Here is a 19772-nt window from a genome sequence, read left to right on the forward strand (position 1 = left end):
ACGTTGCGGTACGGGCACACATCACTCCAGAGCCTGGAGCGGGCGCGAACGAAGTCTGAGATCTGAGTGATGCCCCGTCCTGGATATGTTAGATTCATTAAGTCCCAGTAACACCAGAGGAGGTTCAAGCTGAAATCTGCACAGTGTCTTCCTGGGCCTTTCCCAGAACGTGCCCTTCAAAGCGTGACGTATCCAGCAGCCACCTAGTGTGGAACACGTCATCCGTTTCAGTTTAACCAGAGTCATATAAAGATTGTGGGCAAGAAAACAAGGCTCTAGTTGATATTTAGAAACGTGGATTTGCTTAGCGCGGAGAGGAACATGTTGTTGAAGTGCATTAATTTTGGAGGAATTGTTTTTCTCCAGTGTCATAAAGCCTGGGTTATGAGGAGCTTGTTAAATTGTCCCACGGTCATTATAACAACCCCCATCTGCAGGAGCTGCATTTAGGTTCTCAGCTCTATAGCGGCCCTCATGAGCTACAGGAGAACTTCAATCAGCTGGTCGTTGTAGAAGTTTGTTATCTTCTGTGGGGGGCCAGCCACTAGAAGGGAATGTAACACACACTGAGCAAGCAGTAGACCTGGGATATGAATGTAAAGAGGGGCACATCTATTTAAGAAACTTTCCACTGCGGCTCGGAGCAAACAAATTGTCAGCTGGGGGAACTGACAGGACTGAATTGTTCCTCTAAGGGATAAAGAGGTTGCGGTGAGTTATTTTGCAATTGTGACGTACCAAACTACTCCCAGGATTTAAACGTTGTTCTCAGGACTATCAAAGGTGCCCTGAAAGGGGGAGAGATGGGAGACGTTGCCTTTTTCATGAGCATTTTCCCTCCCAATGCTGTGGAAGTGGTGGCTAATAGATTGGGAATTCTGAGGGGCCGGGGACTTTCTAAAGTAGATGGCAAGTATCTGGCTCTGGCCTTTATGGAAGAGCATAAGGCCTTCGGCACCCAAAGTTGGGGGGCACCTAATTCCCTTCTAACCCTTGAAAATGGCAGCCTTGTCTACACTAGGGAGGGTTTACTGGTGTAGCTTCACTGCGGCCCTTCTCCAGTGAAGATGCTGTTTACCCCCAGTACAGCTCAGATCACTTCCCCAAACAAAATAAGCTACACGAGCAAAAGGACTTTTTTCTGCTGGTATGAATCTGCCAACCCTAGGGCTTCTGCCAACACAGCTATGTCAGCTGGGGAGGGATTTCTTCCCCCTCCTGACTGACAAGTTTAGCCCAGGGCTGAGTGAAGCAAGCCAGTTTAGTGGGGAAAAAGGTAATTCTGAAAGAAAGGAAAAAAAAAAGACAAGCAAAGCAATGCAGCGCCTAGCAGTGTATTTTAAAGTCAGCAAAACTCCTATCGGCAGCCCAGCGAAGACCCTCCTGCCTCTTTCGTGGCTGTTTATTTTGCCAGTGAAGAGGGCGTATAATGCATTTCCTTTTTGAAAAGATGAGTGGTCAAGGCAACGAGGCCCTGTTTGCAACACACTCAAGGCTTTCTGAGGAAAAATTCATCTTTGTGACATCGACCCTACCTAAAAGTCAAGGAGCGATTCGCCCATCACAATCCCCTGGATATGTCAGCTTGCAGTCGGACTTCTTGAGATCGAGGACCCTTCTTTAGAGCCCAGAATCTGGATTAAGGCCCTTTAATCATATTTTTTAGACAAAGTATTAACTAGCAGTGACTTTCCCACAAGAGGCTGACATCAGTGTTTTGGCTAAGAACATGGGGGAAGATGTTACGCCTCTTTATGGGGAGGACTCAGCGTTCATGCATTCCTGGGAATGACCTTCCTTTTAGAAATCATAGCACTCAGGGACTGAAATTCAGAGCAATCAGAAAAGGATTTTGCAGAGCTGCAGCTGGTAAAAGGCCCAGGGCCCTGTATAGAAAGTAAAACACGCTCCCCCACCCCAAAATACAAAACAAAAAACCACCAAAGAGGGAGCAGGACTCTGGCAAGAGATATGGTGGAGAGGGGCCCAATGGAACAGCTTTAGAACTCAAATCCAGATCTGAATTCCACAGCTGGCCCCCGGACTCTATGATGAACCCCCTCAAGGCTCCTGGATCCTCAAACTCTGGGCAAGCCTCAATCCAGATTCAAATCCATTTCTTGTGGAACAGGGGTCTGATCACGCTAGTGGCAGAGCACCGTCTACGTGGCACTAAGCGCCGTCACTTTCCACTGACGTTTAAGGGAGTCGGGGATACTCAGCGTTTCACAGTAGGAGGTTCTAAATAGACTTTTAAATGTACCAATAAATGCCCTTTCCCCTTCGAGACTCGTTGAAAAATTAATTTTGTTTCTTAACAGAGGGCTGTGGCTTGTGTCCCTGGTTACAATCAGACAAGGGAAAACATTAATAAAATCTAAACAAATGAAAACCTCTGAAATAAAAAGGACCATTATTTCTAGGGGAAGTTCCTCCCGTTCGTAGTATTTGCTTGTACAGCTCCTAGCACACTGAGGTCTTGGTCCATGACTGGGACTCCGAGGTGCTATGGCAACACAAATCATCATCATCATCATCATGAGGCAAAGCAAAGCAATACAAGGCGAGAAGGGAAACGCAGCTGGGTGACAGAGACAAGCGATTGCTAACAAGCTCCTTACAGAAGGGGAAAGCCCACATCTGAGCAGTGATTGACAGCGAGCTGAATGCCTCTCTCGCCAGCTAATTCAAGCAATGGTCAGAAATGGAGCCGGCAAAAAAAAAAAAATCCAGTTTTAATTTCAGAAAAAAAATTTCAATTTTTCAGTGAAAATATTCAAAACAAAACAGAGATTTGGTTTCAAAATTTGTTCTTCTTTGCTTGAAAAATGTCAAACTGGTTTCCCAAAGCACTTTGGTGTCAGCAAAACTGAATTTTTCAACAACAGAAGATTTGAACCAGCTCTAGCAATCAAGCTTTCAGGCTTACGGCACAGCTCGGCTCTAAAATAGACTGTGAAAACAATAGCATCACGGGGTGGTGTTCATTGCCTCTCGGCGACGCCCAGATGTCATCTGCTCAGAGAGTGAGAAGGAAGATGTATTTTCTAACCTCCCACTCTGCCCACGCAGGCTGGGATCCGAGAGTCAGGCTGGGTACTTTGGGGCTTATGCCTCGCAAGTGACGATAAATTCTGCAGTCAGAACTTACTGAACAATTCTGTTGAAAACACGAGAGCCAGAATGGATTACAATAGACAGGCCGAGTCTACTGAAAGGACACTGGATTCAGGAGGCTTGGCTTTTATTCCCAGCCGTGTCATTCATATTCCTCAGTCCAGTCACTTCACTGCTCTGTGCGTCTGTTTCCCCCCATTCCCAGCCTTTGTCCGTCCTTTCTATTTAGATGATAAGGACTTTGGGACAGGGACTGTGTCACTATATATATACATAGTGTGACACAGTCCCTGTATATATATACACAGTGAAGAGCAAGGTGGGGCCTCTAGGCTACTGTAATCAAAACCCTAATGACCAGAATCCCACTCGCTCTGCCGTAGCTGTATCAGCTCTGCAGTGCTGAACAGGAAGAAAACCTTACGAGTCACTATCGTTAACAGGACGACAAGCGGGAACAGAGCTTTGGAACAAGACTGCCATTTTCAGAGTCACTTTTCAGAGCAGAAGCCCACTTTGGGGGAATTCACCCATGCCGTGGGCTACCACGGCCTAATCACACTACCCAACTCCCACCTAAGCCCTCGAACCAGGGCTGGAATGGTGCATATGCCTCTGCACAAGGCTGGATTTAAGAGCGTTTGATAAAATGTGCACGCCCATCAAGCAAGCAAGGAAGGCCGGAGTCTAGCTGCAAGGACACCTGCTTCGCTTCGTTCTTTACTCAGGAAGCAGGTTCGCAGCTGGTAGGAGGGCACGCAGACTGGCTGTGCTGACTACCCCTCAGACTGCTGAACCATCAAACCGAATGACTGAAGAGCTCCTTTTCTTCTCTGTGTACTGACACGAGCTTTACCATTTGATTCGAGTCACTGCCTGCTGCAGCACAGGATGAGGAAAAAGTCTCTCCCCGGGGAGGGTCATCCGGGAATTTTTGCAGGTATTGCATCCCCAGGGATCTGGGACGGGATGTTTGATTTAATTGCATGGGACTTTTAATTTTGTGGAGTACCGCAAAGCGGCCTGGGAACTCCAATGCACTGTCAGATCCTGCAGCGCTGGGATAAACTCTGGTCATCAGCGAGAGGATTCTGTGCTTCAGTCTTGAGAGATGGAAAATGGGCAGGTTTTTCATGCAAACTGCAAGAGGCGAGCTGGGTATATATCATCACTCTGGGCTGGGCCCCAGTTCGGGGCGCAGGCAGCACAGTGCAACGAGTCCTTTCGGTCTTCAAGGACGCTGGGAAAGAAGCTTCTCCCAGTGGCCAAGGGAAGAGAACTGGAAGGAAGTGGATCGTATCTGAGACTTTCATGCCCTTTGGCAGCACGATGAGGAGGAGGACGGAACTGCAAGACCTGATCCCCAATCACCATGTCCTTCCTAGGGTACGTTCACAAGGGCTGCGGGTACATCTACACTGCGGAAAAAACCCCATGGCACCGAGTCTCAGAGCCCACATCAACTGTCTCGGGCTGGCAGGGCTAACAATAGGAGTGCAGACGTCCCCACTCGGGCTGCAGCCTGAGCTCTGAGACCGTAGACCAGAAGTGGGCAAACTACAGCCCGCGGGACTGTCCTGCCCGGCCCTTGAGCTCCCGGCCAGGGAGGCTAGCCCCCGGCCCCTCCCCTGCAGCCACGCCGCCGTGCAGGCAGCACTCTGGGCGGCGGGGCTGCGAGCTTCTGCCGAGCAGAACAGCAGCGTGTCTAGCTCCTGCCGAGCGGCGCGGCTGCCAGACATGCTGCTCAGAGTGGCATGGTAAGGGGACTGGGGGGGGGGTTGGATAAGGGGCGGGAGGTTCTGGGGGGCAGTCAGGGGACAGGGAGCAGGGGCGGTTTGATGGGACGGAGGTTCTGCGCGGGGAGGGGGCAATCAAGGGATGGGGAACGGGGGGGTTGGATAGGCGTGGGGTCCCAGGGGGCCTGTCAGGGGGCAGGGGTGTGGATAGGGGTCGGGTGACTGGGAGCAGGGGGGTTGGATAGGGGGTGGGGTCCCGGGGGGCAGTTAGGGGCGGGGGTCCCAGGAGGGGGCGGTCAGGGGACAAGGAGCAGGGGGGGTTGGATGGGTCGGAGGTTCTGAGAGGGGCAGTCAGGGGGCGGTTAGTGGGAGGGGGCTGTTACGGCCCTCCATACAGTTTTGCAACCCCAATGTGGCCCTCGGGCCAAAAAGTTTGCCCACCCCTTTTCTAGACCAACTCCAGCCCGAGCAGGAAATCTACACTGCTATTTTTAGCCCTGCAGCCCAAGCCTCACGGTGAGACTCAGCGTTGTTTGTCTTTTACTGCAATGTAGACACACCCTGTAAGACCCAGGCTTGTGGACTTGGTGCTTCCAAGCCGTGCTTGAGCATCCGCGCCGCATTGTAAACCTGGGCTAGCAATTGCTGGACCTGGGTCTCGCTGCCGCGCCAACACGTCCATATTGCACTACGTAGACCATCTGACTGGGGTCTGTGGCTTGACCTGTTTCCACACTGCAAAATGACAGGGCTTGGACCCGAGTCACAGCAGGACTTGGGCTCTGACTCCTGGCAGAGTCCTAGCACCTGGGTCCTGAGTACTTGCTGATCTGAGTCAGACTGACGTGTGTGTGGATGGAAGAGGGGCTTGGGCTCAAATCTGAGTCAGAGCCCGGGCTTCATGTGCTGTGTAGACACACCCTGAATCGCCAGCTCCCTCCAGTCCCACACCCTCTCAGCCAAGCTCCCTCCAGTCCCACTCTCTCCCGCCAGCTCCCTCCAGGCCCACTCCCTCTCAGCCAAGCGTGGAGGCGCATCCTGCCTTGGATTGAAGCTGGTGAGGGTGAGACGAGGGTCAGCGAGTGTGCACCTGTGTGCATCCAGATGCCACACACCAGCACTATTATTTTATTAAATAAGGGAGAAATGATCCACTCCAGCTGTCAGACCGGTTCCCTGGCATGTAGAGGTGTGTGGCACCCCAGTGTCTCCACTCACATCTAGCGTAATGGCAGGAAAAAATCAGGAGTTCTTACTCGCTTAGTTTCAGGTACCAGGTCGTCCTTCATCCTTCGTTTGGTCCAGTCCTTGGCCAGTTCGTCCTCAGCTATCTCCTGCAGGTGGAAGACCGCTACTTGGGCTGATGTGCGCCGGATTCTACCACTAGGAGTCCTTTCAAAATCTTCTACTGGGCTGGCCTCTGGCTTCACCTTTGGCTCCTCGGGAGGCTGAAATATGGAAAGGATTAGGAAAGAGAATGGCTAACAGCTGTGAGAGGAAAGTCTTCTTATCACTGGTGCAGGGAAGTTCAGATCTTGCCTTTGGAAGCTTTCAGGGCCTGCGTGTTTGTACGCCAGCTTTTGCACACACCGCTGATTGTGCTGCATGTTGCAAATGAACTGTCACACACGGGTAAGTTTTGGGCTTGCAAAACGCAAAGGGCCCTTTCCCAGGCCTTCTCCGCAAACATGCAAAGTTAGAGGCTGGAGGCTGCAAATCTGGCCCTCCAACTGGAGTGACACTTCCTTCTTAACCGAGCTAGAAGTCTAACGTCTTTAGTGAGATGGTCTTTTAACCCTAGCCGTGTTCCCGCGTATATTAATGTCTCAGTCTGAGCAAGTTACAGCAGTGAGTGACTGTCCCATCAGTAGAGTTCAACAAAATGTATGAAACGCTGACTAAGTGTATGCCTACACTGGAGCTGGAGGTGTAATTTCTAGCTCACGTGGCTCTCATCAAGCCAGTGCGCTAAAAATTGCCATGTAGACACATTGGTGCAGGCGGTGGGATAGGCTGGGTGAGTACAATCCCGCCCGGGGCCCTACCTAGCCCGCGCCGCCGCTACACTTCTACTGTTAGCACACTAGCTTGCTCACCGATAGTATGTCTATGTGGAGCTAAGATGGAAGTTACACCTCCAGCTCCAGTATAGATAGACCCTCCGAAGTCAGTTCTACCAGCCTTACTCACACTGACCAGCAGTCACTCACAAGAACAGCCTCCACTGGGGACTCTCTTCGGGTTTGTGATGGGGCGGGTTCATGCCCTATCAGAGGATAGTTTCACCTTCAAATTACATGCCCGGCTGAACATTTAAATGGGCAGTGAGACGTGTGTACACAACAGCAGAGAATTGAAGCTTCATTTGACCCTCGTTGTTCCACTCCGGAACTTTTCTCATCTGTCTCAAAACTCCAAGATAGTGTTTAAAGAAGTCAGGGACAGTTTGGCCCCATTGCAATGAGAGTTTCCGGCTGCCCTATGAACATAACATGGGCTTTGGGGGTTTGCTGCACCTACCGCACTATCTGCTTAAGTGAACAGAGACACAAGCTTTAACAATCAGCCTTGCTCTTGAATCTCACCGAAGAAGTGTGCTCCGACCGCACGTGGTAGTCATGTCCCGCCTTGGATTTATACTTCTTCCTGCAATGTGGGCAGGTGAATATGGGCTTCTCCACTTCGGAGGGCTGCTTCCCACACCGTTTCTGGTGGTACTGGTACCCCATCAGACTGGAAAAGTTGGCTGTGCAACCCTATGGAGATGGGAACAAGAGAGGGTTAGATGGTGCATTCACTGTACATACATGAAAACAGGCGGAAAGGATCATAGCACCATCACTCCAACATTTCAAGGAGGAACACATCAGTACCATCTACCATGCTGTTCTGCACCTCCACGGCATGGCCCCTAGACTTCCCCATTTAACTCCTGTGGAAGCTGCGAACCACAGGGCAGCTGCACCATCCCCGCAACCTCTCTCCAACTAGTCTGGGAGGTGTCTTATCACGGCCTTCATTTTGCGCAAGGATGTTGTGCCCCAAACCCATTCTGCTTGTTGCCCTGGGAATGGAGCAGACGTTCTTCACTTTCTGGGGAATCTGTCCTAGTTTACTTCCCTAAGATTTCAGCTCTGCCAGCTGGTGCGCTCCACCTCCCATACAATTTTGTACCATCCACCAAACCCGTCAAAGGCACAATTCTGAGACTTGGGTTCAGAGCAACCCGAGCTCTCCGCTTGTTTAGAGCACGCACAAGTAAATGGAAAGGCACCTGACCCCGGCCTGCCCAATGGACACGTTCATTCCAAAATAGCCTAAAAAAATTACATTTGGCCTCAGACACGGAGAAATAGAGGGAGGAGACCAGTCTGGGCTTGACTTGTGCCCCCTTGCAGCACTTAGCACCCAGGTGCGAGGATTCTCAGAAACACGTATGACAGACAGGCTGAAAAGTGTACATCTTGGGGCGGAAAGAACTGCTGCATGTGGGACCAACCTGGCAAACCCTTCACAGCCAGTTATTTTGCCCCTTTACCTGTTCCCAACGTGTCTGCAAATAGTTCACTGTACATGTAATTGCAGCTATTCACTGAAGAACTTGCATGAAGAACTTCAGTGAATAATTCTTGCCCCGGAGCTTGCTCGTGAGCAGTTCGTTGGTCTCAAGTATTCAAAATTCCCACTGGATGGGTCAGATACGATTGGACATGCTGGCCCATATGTGTTATGTTTCTGTTCCCTGATTGGAGGGGATTCGGGGCAGATACTTGAGTTTACCAGTTGGGAATTCCCCTTCTGTGAATATTCCTCAACCTCCCTGTTTCCGTGATCATTCCTGCCAGGAACTGACACAGAGGGCATCCCCCGCCCCAGGGAGAACTGAGCTGCGGCGAATTCATTTTAAAACGCCCACAGTCACAGAGACGTCTCTGGCCGCCTCGGTATCTGGGCTCTTTATTCCTTTCATCCTTTTACAGAACGATAAATAGGAATTGTTCTTATACCTCGTTGGGGCATTTCAGTTTCCCCATCTGCTTTAGCACTTTCCTCAGCCTTTCCCGCTCTTCCTGTTCACCAACTCCAGCGGTTTCCACAGGACCAGGCTGGAAACAAGGAAGTAACAGAAGCGACAGAGTCAGCCATTCACTCGTGTCCTCTGTGCCCTGAGTGCTGTCTCAAACTTCGCCCTCACAAGGAATTACTCTCTCTGAACTCTTAAAGGAGAGTCTTGGGTTAAAATTCATGGGCTGGATTTTCCATAGTTTCAATGCCCTTGAAACCGCTTGCTTAATTTGCCCATACAATTAGCATGTGTTTGCATGCAAATGGCTAATTTGAAAATACATATGCAACTCATAAGTGAAAAAATCTGCTTTTACTATAGACCACAGGAGACGGATTCACAACAAAAACGCAATATGGAATTGGTAAATTCAGGACATACAGAAAATACAGCTATGCCTTGCCCTGGTCTCCCAGAAACATACAGGACCAGATTTTTAAGAGCGGCCTCAAAAAGTTTGCGCCTGCCAGCTTTTGTGTGCACAGAGAAGTTCTTGTGCAAACCCCACATTTGCATGTCCGAGGTAGACTTCGTTGCATGCCCTGTGGGAGGTTAAATGCCCAATTATGTGATTCCTGTAAGTAACTACCCATTTCCCAGGGTTTTGCAAGCCCAATTTTGGAGGCAGAGTTTAGGCACTTTGAAAATTTGGCTCCACAATTTTGCAGTTTTAGTCTTTTCTGGTCACGCTACGACGCGCGGAGTCCAGTGGGTATCCATGCTGTATATGTGGATATACGCTGTGTGTTAAGGCCTGACAGTGCGCAGTACAGGGAAATCAGGGCATGTTGCAGATCTGGATTGAGCTACACGTTGGGAGCTGTGTGTGGGATGCTGGAAAGCCAGTGCTTCCAGTCCTTTGTTTCCATAAGCACCAAATTCACCATTTAAAAAAAAGAAGAAGAATTGTTTCTTTATTCACCTTCTTCACCTGCATCTCCCGGAGAGAGAGAGAGGATGAAAAGTGGAGATCAGTGCGTGCTCCGGGAAGCCTTACCTTGTTGACATGCTCAGCCATGGTGTGATAGTTGAGCCCGGCTTTGGACTTGAACTGCTTTTTGCAGTGTTGACATTTCAAAGCATCCTGCAGCTGAACAGATGAAAGGAGAGTCACCGTGCCGGCCATTTCATTTTTGATTTCCCAATGAGCGCATTCTGGGAACACCTGATGTAGGCCCCGCAAGATGACAGTTTGAAAGCTACTGAATAATGCTGGACCTGAACCAGACCCTTAGATCAGAACCCCAGTCCTGGGACCTAGTCTGAGCTGGCAGCTTTATCCTCTCTCTCCAATGCACCAAAGGTGGATTTCTAATCCTCATGCCCCAAACTTTGGAGAAGTTTGATTTCAGGCCTGGATTTTCAACCCCCCAGACTTGGGGTCTCAGTTCAGCTCATTAGAGGGATACAAAACGTAGCTCTACTGGTCTCGTAGAGACTGCACTCTGCAGACACCTGTAATCATGATGAGTCCTGGAATGTGATATACTCCCCTCTGCTACTGGACTGTCCAAAACTGAAGAACTATTTGAAAATGTCACCGAGATTTCATCAGCAGAATAGTTTCATGAGACGATTACTCTGCCATACGACCCCTGACTCTGCATTACATGTGGCTTGTTAAAAAATGCAATGAACACGAGCTACTCTGCATTGCAACTGCTAACCTGCTGATGGACAAGCAGAATTTACAAAGCAATTAAGTACATATTGACTTCCACTGAGGTGAATATCAAGATTTATCGACCCCAGAGGCAAATACGCACCACCGTGAACCAAGAGACAGTAAGTCTAGATAGCCACCAAAATGAAAAGTCAATGCATGTCATTGTTCCAGTCGTTCAAACAGCTAGCCATCTAACTGTATAAAGTGCAGGGGGATTACCCAGTAGCAAAACACCAGCTCCTAAACCCCCTCCCTTCCTGGCTACTGGCATAGTGCCCAGGAGATCTCTGGCTGCCATATCAGGCCCTTGTGGCTACTGGAAATTGATTCAAGTCAGAGCAGGCCCAATCTACACTGGGGACCAGGTGGGCCCACAGCTGGTTAGGATCAGGAGAGCAGAAAGCTGCTTTTGCACTCCCATCCTGAGCTGAACTCCTCCGCCACAGCGAAGGATCTGGGTCTATAATTCCATCGCGGGAGATTTTCCGACATCGGAAACCACGAAGAAGAGCCTTATGTAAGGTCAAAACTTCCAGCAACAGAAGTTAGTCCAATAAAATATATTGCCCAACCCCTCCCGCTCGTCTCTAAAATATCCTGGGACCAACATGGCTCCAACACCGCTGCAAATCATAAACCATGGCTAACTCACGCCCAAATCGACAGATTAAATTCTGCCAGAAGTGATGGGAGCGCCAGCTATGGGCTAGCAGCGAGCACCACAGGACAGTGCCCCTCTGAACGGCCCCAGCAGGCAGCAAGAGACCCAGCTACCTTATCTGCACAGCCACACGCCTGTTTACACGCGGAAAGGCAAGTTTTACTGCCCTCACATGGATGCACACCTCAAGCAGGCTGGCCGGTGTCATGGCCCTTTATGTTACCCACTGGTCTAGGGAGACCTTCACAAAGCACACTGTAAATGTAACAGAGAATGGATGAAATCCGGACGCCACTGAGAGTTTTGCAATTGACTTCAACGGAGCCAGTGGTCGGAATTAATCCTATGTCATCTTTCTCTTAGAATGGATTTATTTCTAACCCACCAGGAGCCTGATGAAGATGGAATCGGTTTGTCTGATGGATGCTGACGCAGAGCAGAGTCAGTTTTTCACGGTACCGTTACTGACCAACAGCACTTTGACAGACTTACTAAACACACCTAGTTGCCCCAAAGTCTGGCCTCAGTAGAACGCATATCAATGCATATGCATGCAGCGGGGGTGTTACATAGCTGTAACTGAGGGCTGTGTCCAGACAATAAGAAAACAGCTTATGCAAAAATGTACGGGACCAGTTTCTTAAAAACTTTTGGGGCACCTTTATGTGTGTAATTACTGCAACTGTGTGTCCAAACTGGGGATTTGCCTGGAAAAACCGCTGCAATTATCCAACGTGTGCACTCAAGGGCAGTACCTGCACACACAAATTAGGCACAAACGCTGCGGGTGCAGTCGCATGTCTAAACAGTTTGAAAAGCGGGCACCCATCTTATATTTTAAACGTTGGTTTTTCAGAGACTGAAGATTAAGGGGCCACATTTCAATACAGAGATGCTCTCATCCACACCTCCTCTTGCGTTCATTATCCAGGGAACCACCTCCACCCCTTGACAATGCCTAAGGTCTCCTGTGGCCACAATATCCCACGTGGAAAAGTCATAGTACAGAGGCACTGAGTGTGTGTTTGCCTTATTTTAAATACAATTTAAATCCAGATGGGGTGTTTTTCTGAGAGATGTGCACGACCACAACCACAAGTTATTGGGCTCCGTGCACGAATGTCCCATGGTGAAACTCCTTGTGTTACGCAGGAGGTCAGATTAGATGATCTCCATGGGCATGTCTGGCCTTAAAAATCTATTAATTTAGCAGCTGGAAATGAAGGCGGAGAAGCCAGCCTAAAGTGCCTAGTCAGCTCACTGGAGACAACCAGTAGGTTTAGCGAGCACCAATATCAGTTAGGCTACGTCTACACTACCCGCCTGAATCGGCGGGTAGAAATCGATCTCTCGGGGATCGAATTATCGCGTCTTGTCGGGACGCAACAATTGATCCCTGAATCGACGCTTGTACTCCACCAGCGCAGGTAGGAGTAAACGCCGTCGACAGGGGAGCCGCGGAGGTCGATTTTACGTCGTCCTCAGAGTGGCGTAAGTCGGCTCAGATACGTCAAATTCAGCTACGCTATTTGCGTAGCTGAATTTGCGTATCTTAAATCGACACCCCTCCTCCCCCCGTAGTGAGGACGTAGCCTTAGAGAAGATTAATTAATTATTAATTAATAAACAGAAGCAAGGATGGCCCAGTGGTTAGGGCACCTGCCTAAGACTTGAGAGCCCCAGGTTCAATTCCCTGCACTGCCACAGGCTTTGTGTGTGACCATGGGCAAGTCCCTGAGTTTCTCTGTGCCTCTGTTCCCCATCTGAACAATGGGGACAATAGCATTACCTTATCTCACAGGGGTATTGAAAGGACAAATCCATTAAAAACTGTGATGCGCTCTGAGTTCTGCTGATGAAGAGTGCTACATAAGAGGTAGGTATTTGTTATTATTAATAATTTCATTTTAGGGTGTGCAATTTCTGCCCCACCAGAATAAATTAGCTCAACTTGACCATTGCAAGCACCTACTTTTTGACAGACGTCCATGTGCTTTTTGAGCCCAACAATGGTTTTCCTGGTTATAACGCCACACGTAGGGCAGGCAACTTCTCCTTTCTCATTGATCTCCCGCTGCCATTGGTCCTCTGGGTTTGCTAGAGGGGGAAAGAAAGGCAAAACAAGTAAAAAGTTTGGTGCTAGAGGGACAACACTTTTTTCAGAGTAAAGTCCTTTCCAGGATTCATGAATAAGAGAAACATCAAGGTTCGAAAGGTTGGAAGCCGCTGAAGTTGTCAAATGCAACAAATCATTCATAGAAAAGCCCCCAAATTGCAGACCATATTTCCAAAATTACAGGTGCAAAAATGCAGTTGGGTGCCTAATTTGCACGTAAAATTATTGCAACGGCTTGGGCAAACGGAGCCATTTGCACAGAGTCATTTGATTTGCATGCCCATTTTTGTGCGCAATGGGGAAAAACATATATTTCCAATAGCTGGTCTTGCTGGGAAGTTTCTGCACTTTGGTAATTCATGCACCAGGACGTCCCTGTTTCATGCACGGAGTCAGGCTGCTAGCCCATGTGATGGCAATGGGGTTTACAAACCCCATAACGAGCATAGGCAGAAGGGAGAGGAGACCAGGCTGAGCACAGCTGCAGACTTGCCGATCGTGGAGGCATGCACCCTCAGCTGGGACCGAGAAGGAAAACAAGCCCAGCTATAAAGGAAGCAGAACAGAGGAAGATGGGGATGCCGAACGGACTGGGATAGCTGAGGGGTAACAGCCCCATACCAGGATGCCTCTAAGAAACTGAGAGGGAGACAAAGGAAGACTGCAAGCCCTGGAGTTTAAGAGCTGACTGACTCATTTCAGGTTAAGTTGAGACGAACAGGGGGAGACCAGAATCATGTCCCCCAGATATGGACTGGCAACAGAGCTTGCTTATACACACCAGGTGTGATCATCATCAGATCCTTTTAACGCTCTGCCTGGTATGGCTCAGACTTGGTTAAATCGGTAGTTTATACACAGCGCTACCCAGGGGCTGAACAGTATAATGCAGTTTAGCATTCCATTACATCTCCCCCTTTAAGTTCTACACGCCTACCATTTCCCATAGTGACATTATCTGCTACCTTTGTAGTTCAGTACAGATCAATCTGTTGCATGTTGCTGAATCATCCTGGTTTTCTAATTACATGACCCAAAAATGTAACAACTTGTTCATCTGGCTGTCCATTAGTTGCAATGACTGGCTGTGGTGGGTTTGGAATCCTGGATTCTTCTTCTTCTTCTTCTGCATCTGTCATCTGTAGTGTTGCTCTGTGCTGTTCTTTCTGAGGAGCAAACTGGAGACATCAACCGTTTCTGTTGAACTCTTCACTGTCGGTCTTGACCACATATGATCGAGTTTTTCTTTGAGACAGCTGGCGTTGCCCATCCTTTTTCTACATCCAATTTGACATGAACATGGTCACCCGGTTCTAGAGGTGGCCATTCTCTGAGTGGTATCTGCTGTAGAAGTGTTCATAAGCTCTTTTAGATTTTTTACTTGATGTGGCTATTCTCTTCATGTCTGGCCACTTTGGAGATAGGGTTTTTTCCAAAGTTGGAAGAGAACTTTTGTGATGTCTTTCTTTGATTTGATTATGGAGATATCCTATCTCCTAGAACTGGAAGGGACCTTGAAAGGTCATCAAGTCCAGCCCTCTGCCTTCACTAGCAGGACCAAGTACTGATTTTGCCCTAGATGGCCCCCTCAAGGATTGAACTCTCAACCCTGGGTTTAGCAGGCCAATGCTCAAACCACTGACCTATCCCTCCCCCCCTCCTTCTGTCAGGAGTTGTGCTGGACTATATCTAGTAGCTGCTACTGGTGTCGATCTGTAACTCAGAAGAGCAAGAATGGATCTTCCTGCTGTAGGATTTTCCTGGCTATCTGTACAGCTCTCTCACCTCTCCATTTGCTTGTGGGTAATGTGAGCTCCTAGTAATAGCGTCAAAATCACGTGTTGTTTGGAATGACTTAAATTCTGCTGCAGTGAACTGTGGTCCACTGTCCGTCACTAGTTATTCTGGAATACTGAAGTGAACAAAAGTGGTACTTCAGTTTCTCAATAACACTGCAACCCGTTACGTCTTTCAAGTACGTTATTTCAGTATACCTGGAAACAGTCCACAAGCACCAGCTAATTATGTCCTCTGAATCTGCATAAATCTGCAGTTCATCTCTTCCTCGATCTCTCAGGAAGTGGTGTCTGTACACTGTATGGCTCAGCATTGTCTCTTATGTTGATTTGAACTGGATCTCCTTTCAAAAGTTCAGTATCAACAACTCCTCTCTAGAGTTCCGACTTCCACCTTTCTTACTAGGCCCATCCTGGCCGCCACCTTTCGGCTGAGAAGGTTGTTGGTCTTCGATCACACACTCTCTGAATGCAAAGCTTTTGTCTTTGTAAATTATTTCTGTGAGGAACTGGCCCATGCAGCTCAGAATCCCTGGAGGGCTACTCAGAGCTGAGTCAGGTGACTTCAGCTCTGGCCTGGGACAGGCTGAAAGTGATTGTAAATCCTTTCTGAGACGACTGTGACATCAGCTCCTGAGTCAGTTTTAAAGTCAACAGTTCTGTCGTGAATATTCACTTTCCGGGCAGGCTCCGTGTCCTCACAAGTGATAGATCCCAGAAACAATGCCTCTTGATTGTCTGTAATTTGAGTCAACTCCCTGACTGCTTCAGTGCAGCAAACAGCCACAAAATGTCCATATTTCGTGCATGTATTACACCGTGCGTCTCCGGCTGGCCATGCATCATCTCCTGGGATATCACTTTTCCCACACCTTGTGCATGTTGGCTGGAATTTGTCCCTCTTAGCCTGGGAGTTCTCTCACCTTCCTTCAGGAGTTGTATGATAATGACTTTTAACTCTCAAGCGTCTGTTCATAGCTTCTAAGCTAGTTTCAGGGTTTTCGGGCTGCTCCTGCCTTTTGTTCTGTTGTTTCACTAATACTGACTGCTTTACTATCTGAACAGCTGTAACTAAGTTTCAATCTCTCTTCAACTGTAGCTGCTGTGAAAGGTTTTTATCTGTTAACTTAATAACCAGTCTCTCTTTGATATTCTCAAGTTTTGCATGCTCAAAATCACAGTTTTCAGCCAATGTATGCAGAGCTCTTATAAAAATTCAACATTTCCCATTGGTTCTTGAATTTTCTGGTGAACACATGTCAATGAGGTACAAAGTCTGCATCAAATACAGGCAGAACCCTTTCACAGACATCTTTGTGACGGTCTTCAGTAAAGTCAAAGGGTTTAAAAATATGCTCTGTCTGCTTCCCCATAGCATAAATTAAAGAAGATACCTGTGTAACTCCAGTTTCTTTGCGGAGTTTGTTTGCAGTTCGAAATCTTGCAAAACGCTGCTTCCAGTCTGTCCGCTGGGAAGGCTTATCAAGGCTGAAGTTCTCTGGGAGGCACTGAAGAGTGGCATGTTGATGAGATCTTGCAACCTTTGTTGCTTTGTTCCTTCTGTCTCTGATCTTAGTTTACTCCTGATACCATGTCATGTCCCTGTACCAAATATGGACTGGCTACAGAGTTTGCTTATGATGATCACACCTGGTGTGTTTAAGATCCTTTAATGCTCTGACAGGTAGGGCTGAGGTTCATTTAAAGAAGGTATTTTACACACAATGCCACCTAGTGGGTGAACGGTATAATAGCGTTTAGCAGGCCATTAGAGGAAAGCTGGGACCACTAGACAGATGGTCCCAAGAGTGGCTGACAGTGATCCTTCCTTCCCCCTAACAACTCATCTCCCATAAGAGAAACTCAGCGAAGGAATGAAACGTAAACGTCAACGTCAGGCTTCCAAACCGACTGTGTGCGCGTAAGCTCTGTAACTGGTATCTCTGCCACCTGCACAAACACAGGCAGCTACTGTCTGCATGCCAAGTCTCTGACGTGTGTTTATTTAAATGTGTGATATGAGATTTTAAAAAACCCCACAGGAGACCAGATTCTGATCGCAGACGGATGTAAATCTGGAGGTCTCTCCGTTGACTCAGATAGGGTGACTCTCCTTTTACACCGGGGAAGTATGGTCAGCATGTGGCCCACTGAGCTTGTTTATCTGAATGTCTCCGCATTGTGATGAGCTGAGAGAGCCACTTATTTGCATGTGCAATCAGTGAAAAGCACTGCAGCTGTGTTTATTCTGCACCTCCTGCATGCCTCTCGCTGTCAAGACTGCCAGCGAAAGCAAGTGCCGCCTGAAGAAGAACTCCGAAACGCAGGCTCCAGATAGAAAATGGTCGGTATGTTCATTCAGTCCGTAGTGGAAGAACTGTGCACAAAGCACAGCCGATAGTCCAGACGCTGGTCCCACTGAAGTCAGTGGGAGTTTGGCTAGGGACTTCATGCATGAGGGGCAAGATTTGGGTCTATGTCATTTTCCATTGCGTATAGTGTCATTACTTGAAACCACAGGGCAGATTCGAGGCTGCCTTGGGGAAGTTTTGTGATGCTTTCCCTGCACTGGCCACTGGGCTCTCCTATGCAGCAGCATCACTGGGAGCTGTGTAGTGGTCCCTATCCCTCCCTGTGGGTGGTGCAGGGGAAAATGCCAAGAGAAAGGGGTTGTGGCAAGGACACCTCACCCTGCTGTTGAATGGCCTCTTGCTAAAATGGCCTCTTAGGGCCACGTGCAGCTGAGGTAACTCAGAGCAGCCTATTGGCTGCTCTAAATTGTCGTGGGGAACTGGAACAATGGAGACCAGCCCAGGATCATGAGGGTGAAACAGCGGCATAATCTTCTCGGCCACCCTCTCCTGAGCTCTGCCAAGCACTCCTCAGCCTCGGCTTGAGATCTGGGCCTCAATGTCACTAAGACCCCGAAGTCCACATTGAGAACGAGTCCATCGTGAATGGGAAGGTTCAAAAATAAGCTATTTCTGAGTGCTCCAAGCACCGAGACGAGTGTCAAAACATTTTCTTAACCTCTAGTCATTCCTCACTCAGGCAAAATGACTTTGGTCTCTCATTATCCGAGCTCCATTAACCAAACTGTTGCTTTGTTTTTCCTCCCTCACTCTTGGGAGGTTACCACCAAGTGACCCAGTTCTCAGCAGGCCGGGGAATTCTCACGCCTCACCTGAGGATAAATGCGCCACGGCCTCCCTTTTCACACCAGCTCCTGGAGGCTTCTTTTTCAGCTCATCCATGCTGCAGGTCCCCTCCAGTTTCTTGGCTCGATGCGCCTTTGCCTTGTCCTCTGCTTTTGCCAGGCCTGTAGAAGGAGAGCAACCTTTATTAAAGACATACACCGTGAAACCGGGGCCTTGAGACAAAGAGATTTGATGGATGCTCTTCTGGTGAATGTTATCTAACTGATTCATTAGGCAAAAATCCTGCAGTCCTTTAGGCACAATGCCTGCTGAAGTCCATGGGAGTTTTGCCTAAGCAGCAATGGCAGGATTTGACCCATGACTATGATATGCTGAGTCACGCATGCACCTGGAATTTTGCAAACAGAAAGCAAGACGCTTTTCCTGTTCCCAAAGAGTTCACAGCTTGGGAAATTCCAAGCCAAGACAGAGCACGGGACATTCAGATAAGGGATGGAGGGTGAGGGGAGCACGCTGGGAGGGATTTCTACCTGACGCCTGACGGAAGAATTTGAAAGAGGATAATTATAATAATAAAATATGGAGATATACCCATCTCCTAGAAGTGGAAGGGACCCTGAAAGGTCATCAAGTCCAGCCCCCTGCCTTCACTAGCAGGACCAAGTACTGATTTTTGCCCCAGATCCTTAAGTGGTCCCCTCAAGGATTGAGCTCACAACGCTGGGATTAGCAGGTCAAGGCGCAAACCACTGAGCTATCCCTCCCCCCGCTTTTGAGACACTGGAATATTAAAGGGCTGTTTCTGCTGCGAGACGCATGCAGGGTACAGCTTTGGGGATCTGCTCGCTAAAGGAACCCAGAGACCCTACTATTAAATAACACGGTTCTGGGATCACAAATGGGATCTTTACTCCCCATAGCCTTAAAAATTTGCCATCATGAATCCTGGGACTTCATTAAACAGGCCGTGTTGTCAGACTGTGAAACTGCCTGGGAATAGGAGAGCAGAGAGCAGGGCTAGCGTGAGAGTGAGTGCCAGGCACACGTGGGAACCGAAATCCCTCGGGAGACCAGGCTGTTGCCACCTGCGCTGCTGAGTGAGCTGCCGTGTTGCCAAGTCTGACTGCAAAGGCAAACAAATTTGCTCCTGGTGGAAAAGGGATTAGCAGGCAGAGTTATATATACACACAGAGCCAACGGCACTCGGTCCAGCTTCCCTGCTTAATCATGCCTTTGTGTCCTTTCTCCCACCTCATCTGTGCATCTTGTTCCATGCTCGGAACAAGCGATTCCTCGCTTTTCATTCTGGTCCCTCCAGACACACTTCTTATGTGATTCTTTTTGGCCATAATCCACCGAGGAAAGGGGCCAGGATCGTGTCTTCCCCTATGTACTGTATAGTCCCAGACAAGCAGCTGATGGACCAACAAATAAATAGCAATAATAACAGCTCCAT

At 48.7% G+C, this 19772-nt stretch overlaps 1 protein-coding gene across 3 annotated transcripts in view; it reads right to left on the reverse strand.

The window, feature by feature from the left end:
• Nucleotides 1-19772, reverse strand: part of ZNF512B (zinc finger protein 512B) — a 63168-nt gene that overhangs the window by 14039 nt on the left and 29357 nt on the right. For 2 of the 3 annotated variants that reach the window (XM_034787350.1, XM_034787349.1), the window contains exons 8-13: nt 18343-18477; nt 13219-13343; nt 9917-10009; nt 8861-8959; nt 7439-7609; nt 6110-6301 (exon numbers count right to left, since the gene is read on the reverse strand). In XM_034787350.1, the coding sequence (XP_034643241.1) occupies nt 6110-6301; nt 7439-7609; nt 8861-8959; nt 9917-10009; nt 13219-13343; nt 18343-18477 (815 nt within the window). The remainder of the gene's footprint in view (nt 1-6109; nt 6302-7438; nt 7610-8860; nt 8960-9916; nt 10010-13218; nt 13344-18342; nt 18478-19772) is intronic. The other variant, XM_034787351.1, reaches the window with a different exon arrangement.

The sequence above is a fragment of the Trachemys scripta genome, chromosome 12, assembly GCF_013100865.1.
Source record: "Trachemys scripta elegans isolate TJP31775 chromosome 12, CAS_Tse_1.0, whole genome shotgun sequence".
NCBI classification, from domain to species: domain Eukaryota; kingdom Metazoa; phylum Chordata; order Testudines; family Emydidae; genus Trachemys; species Trachemys scripta.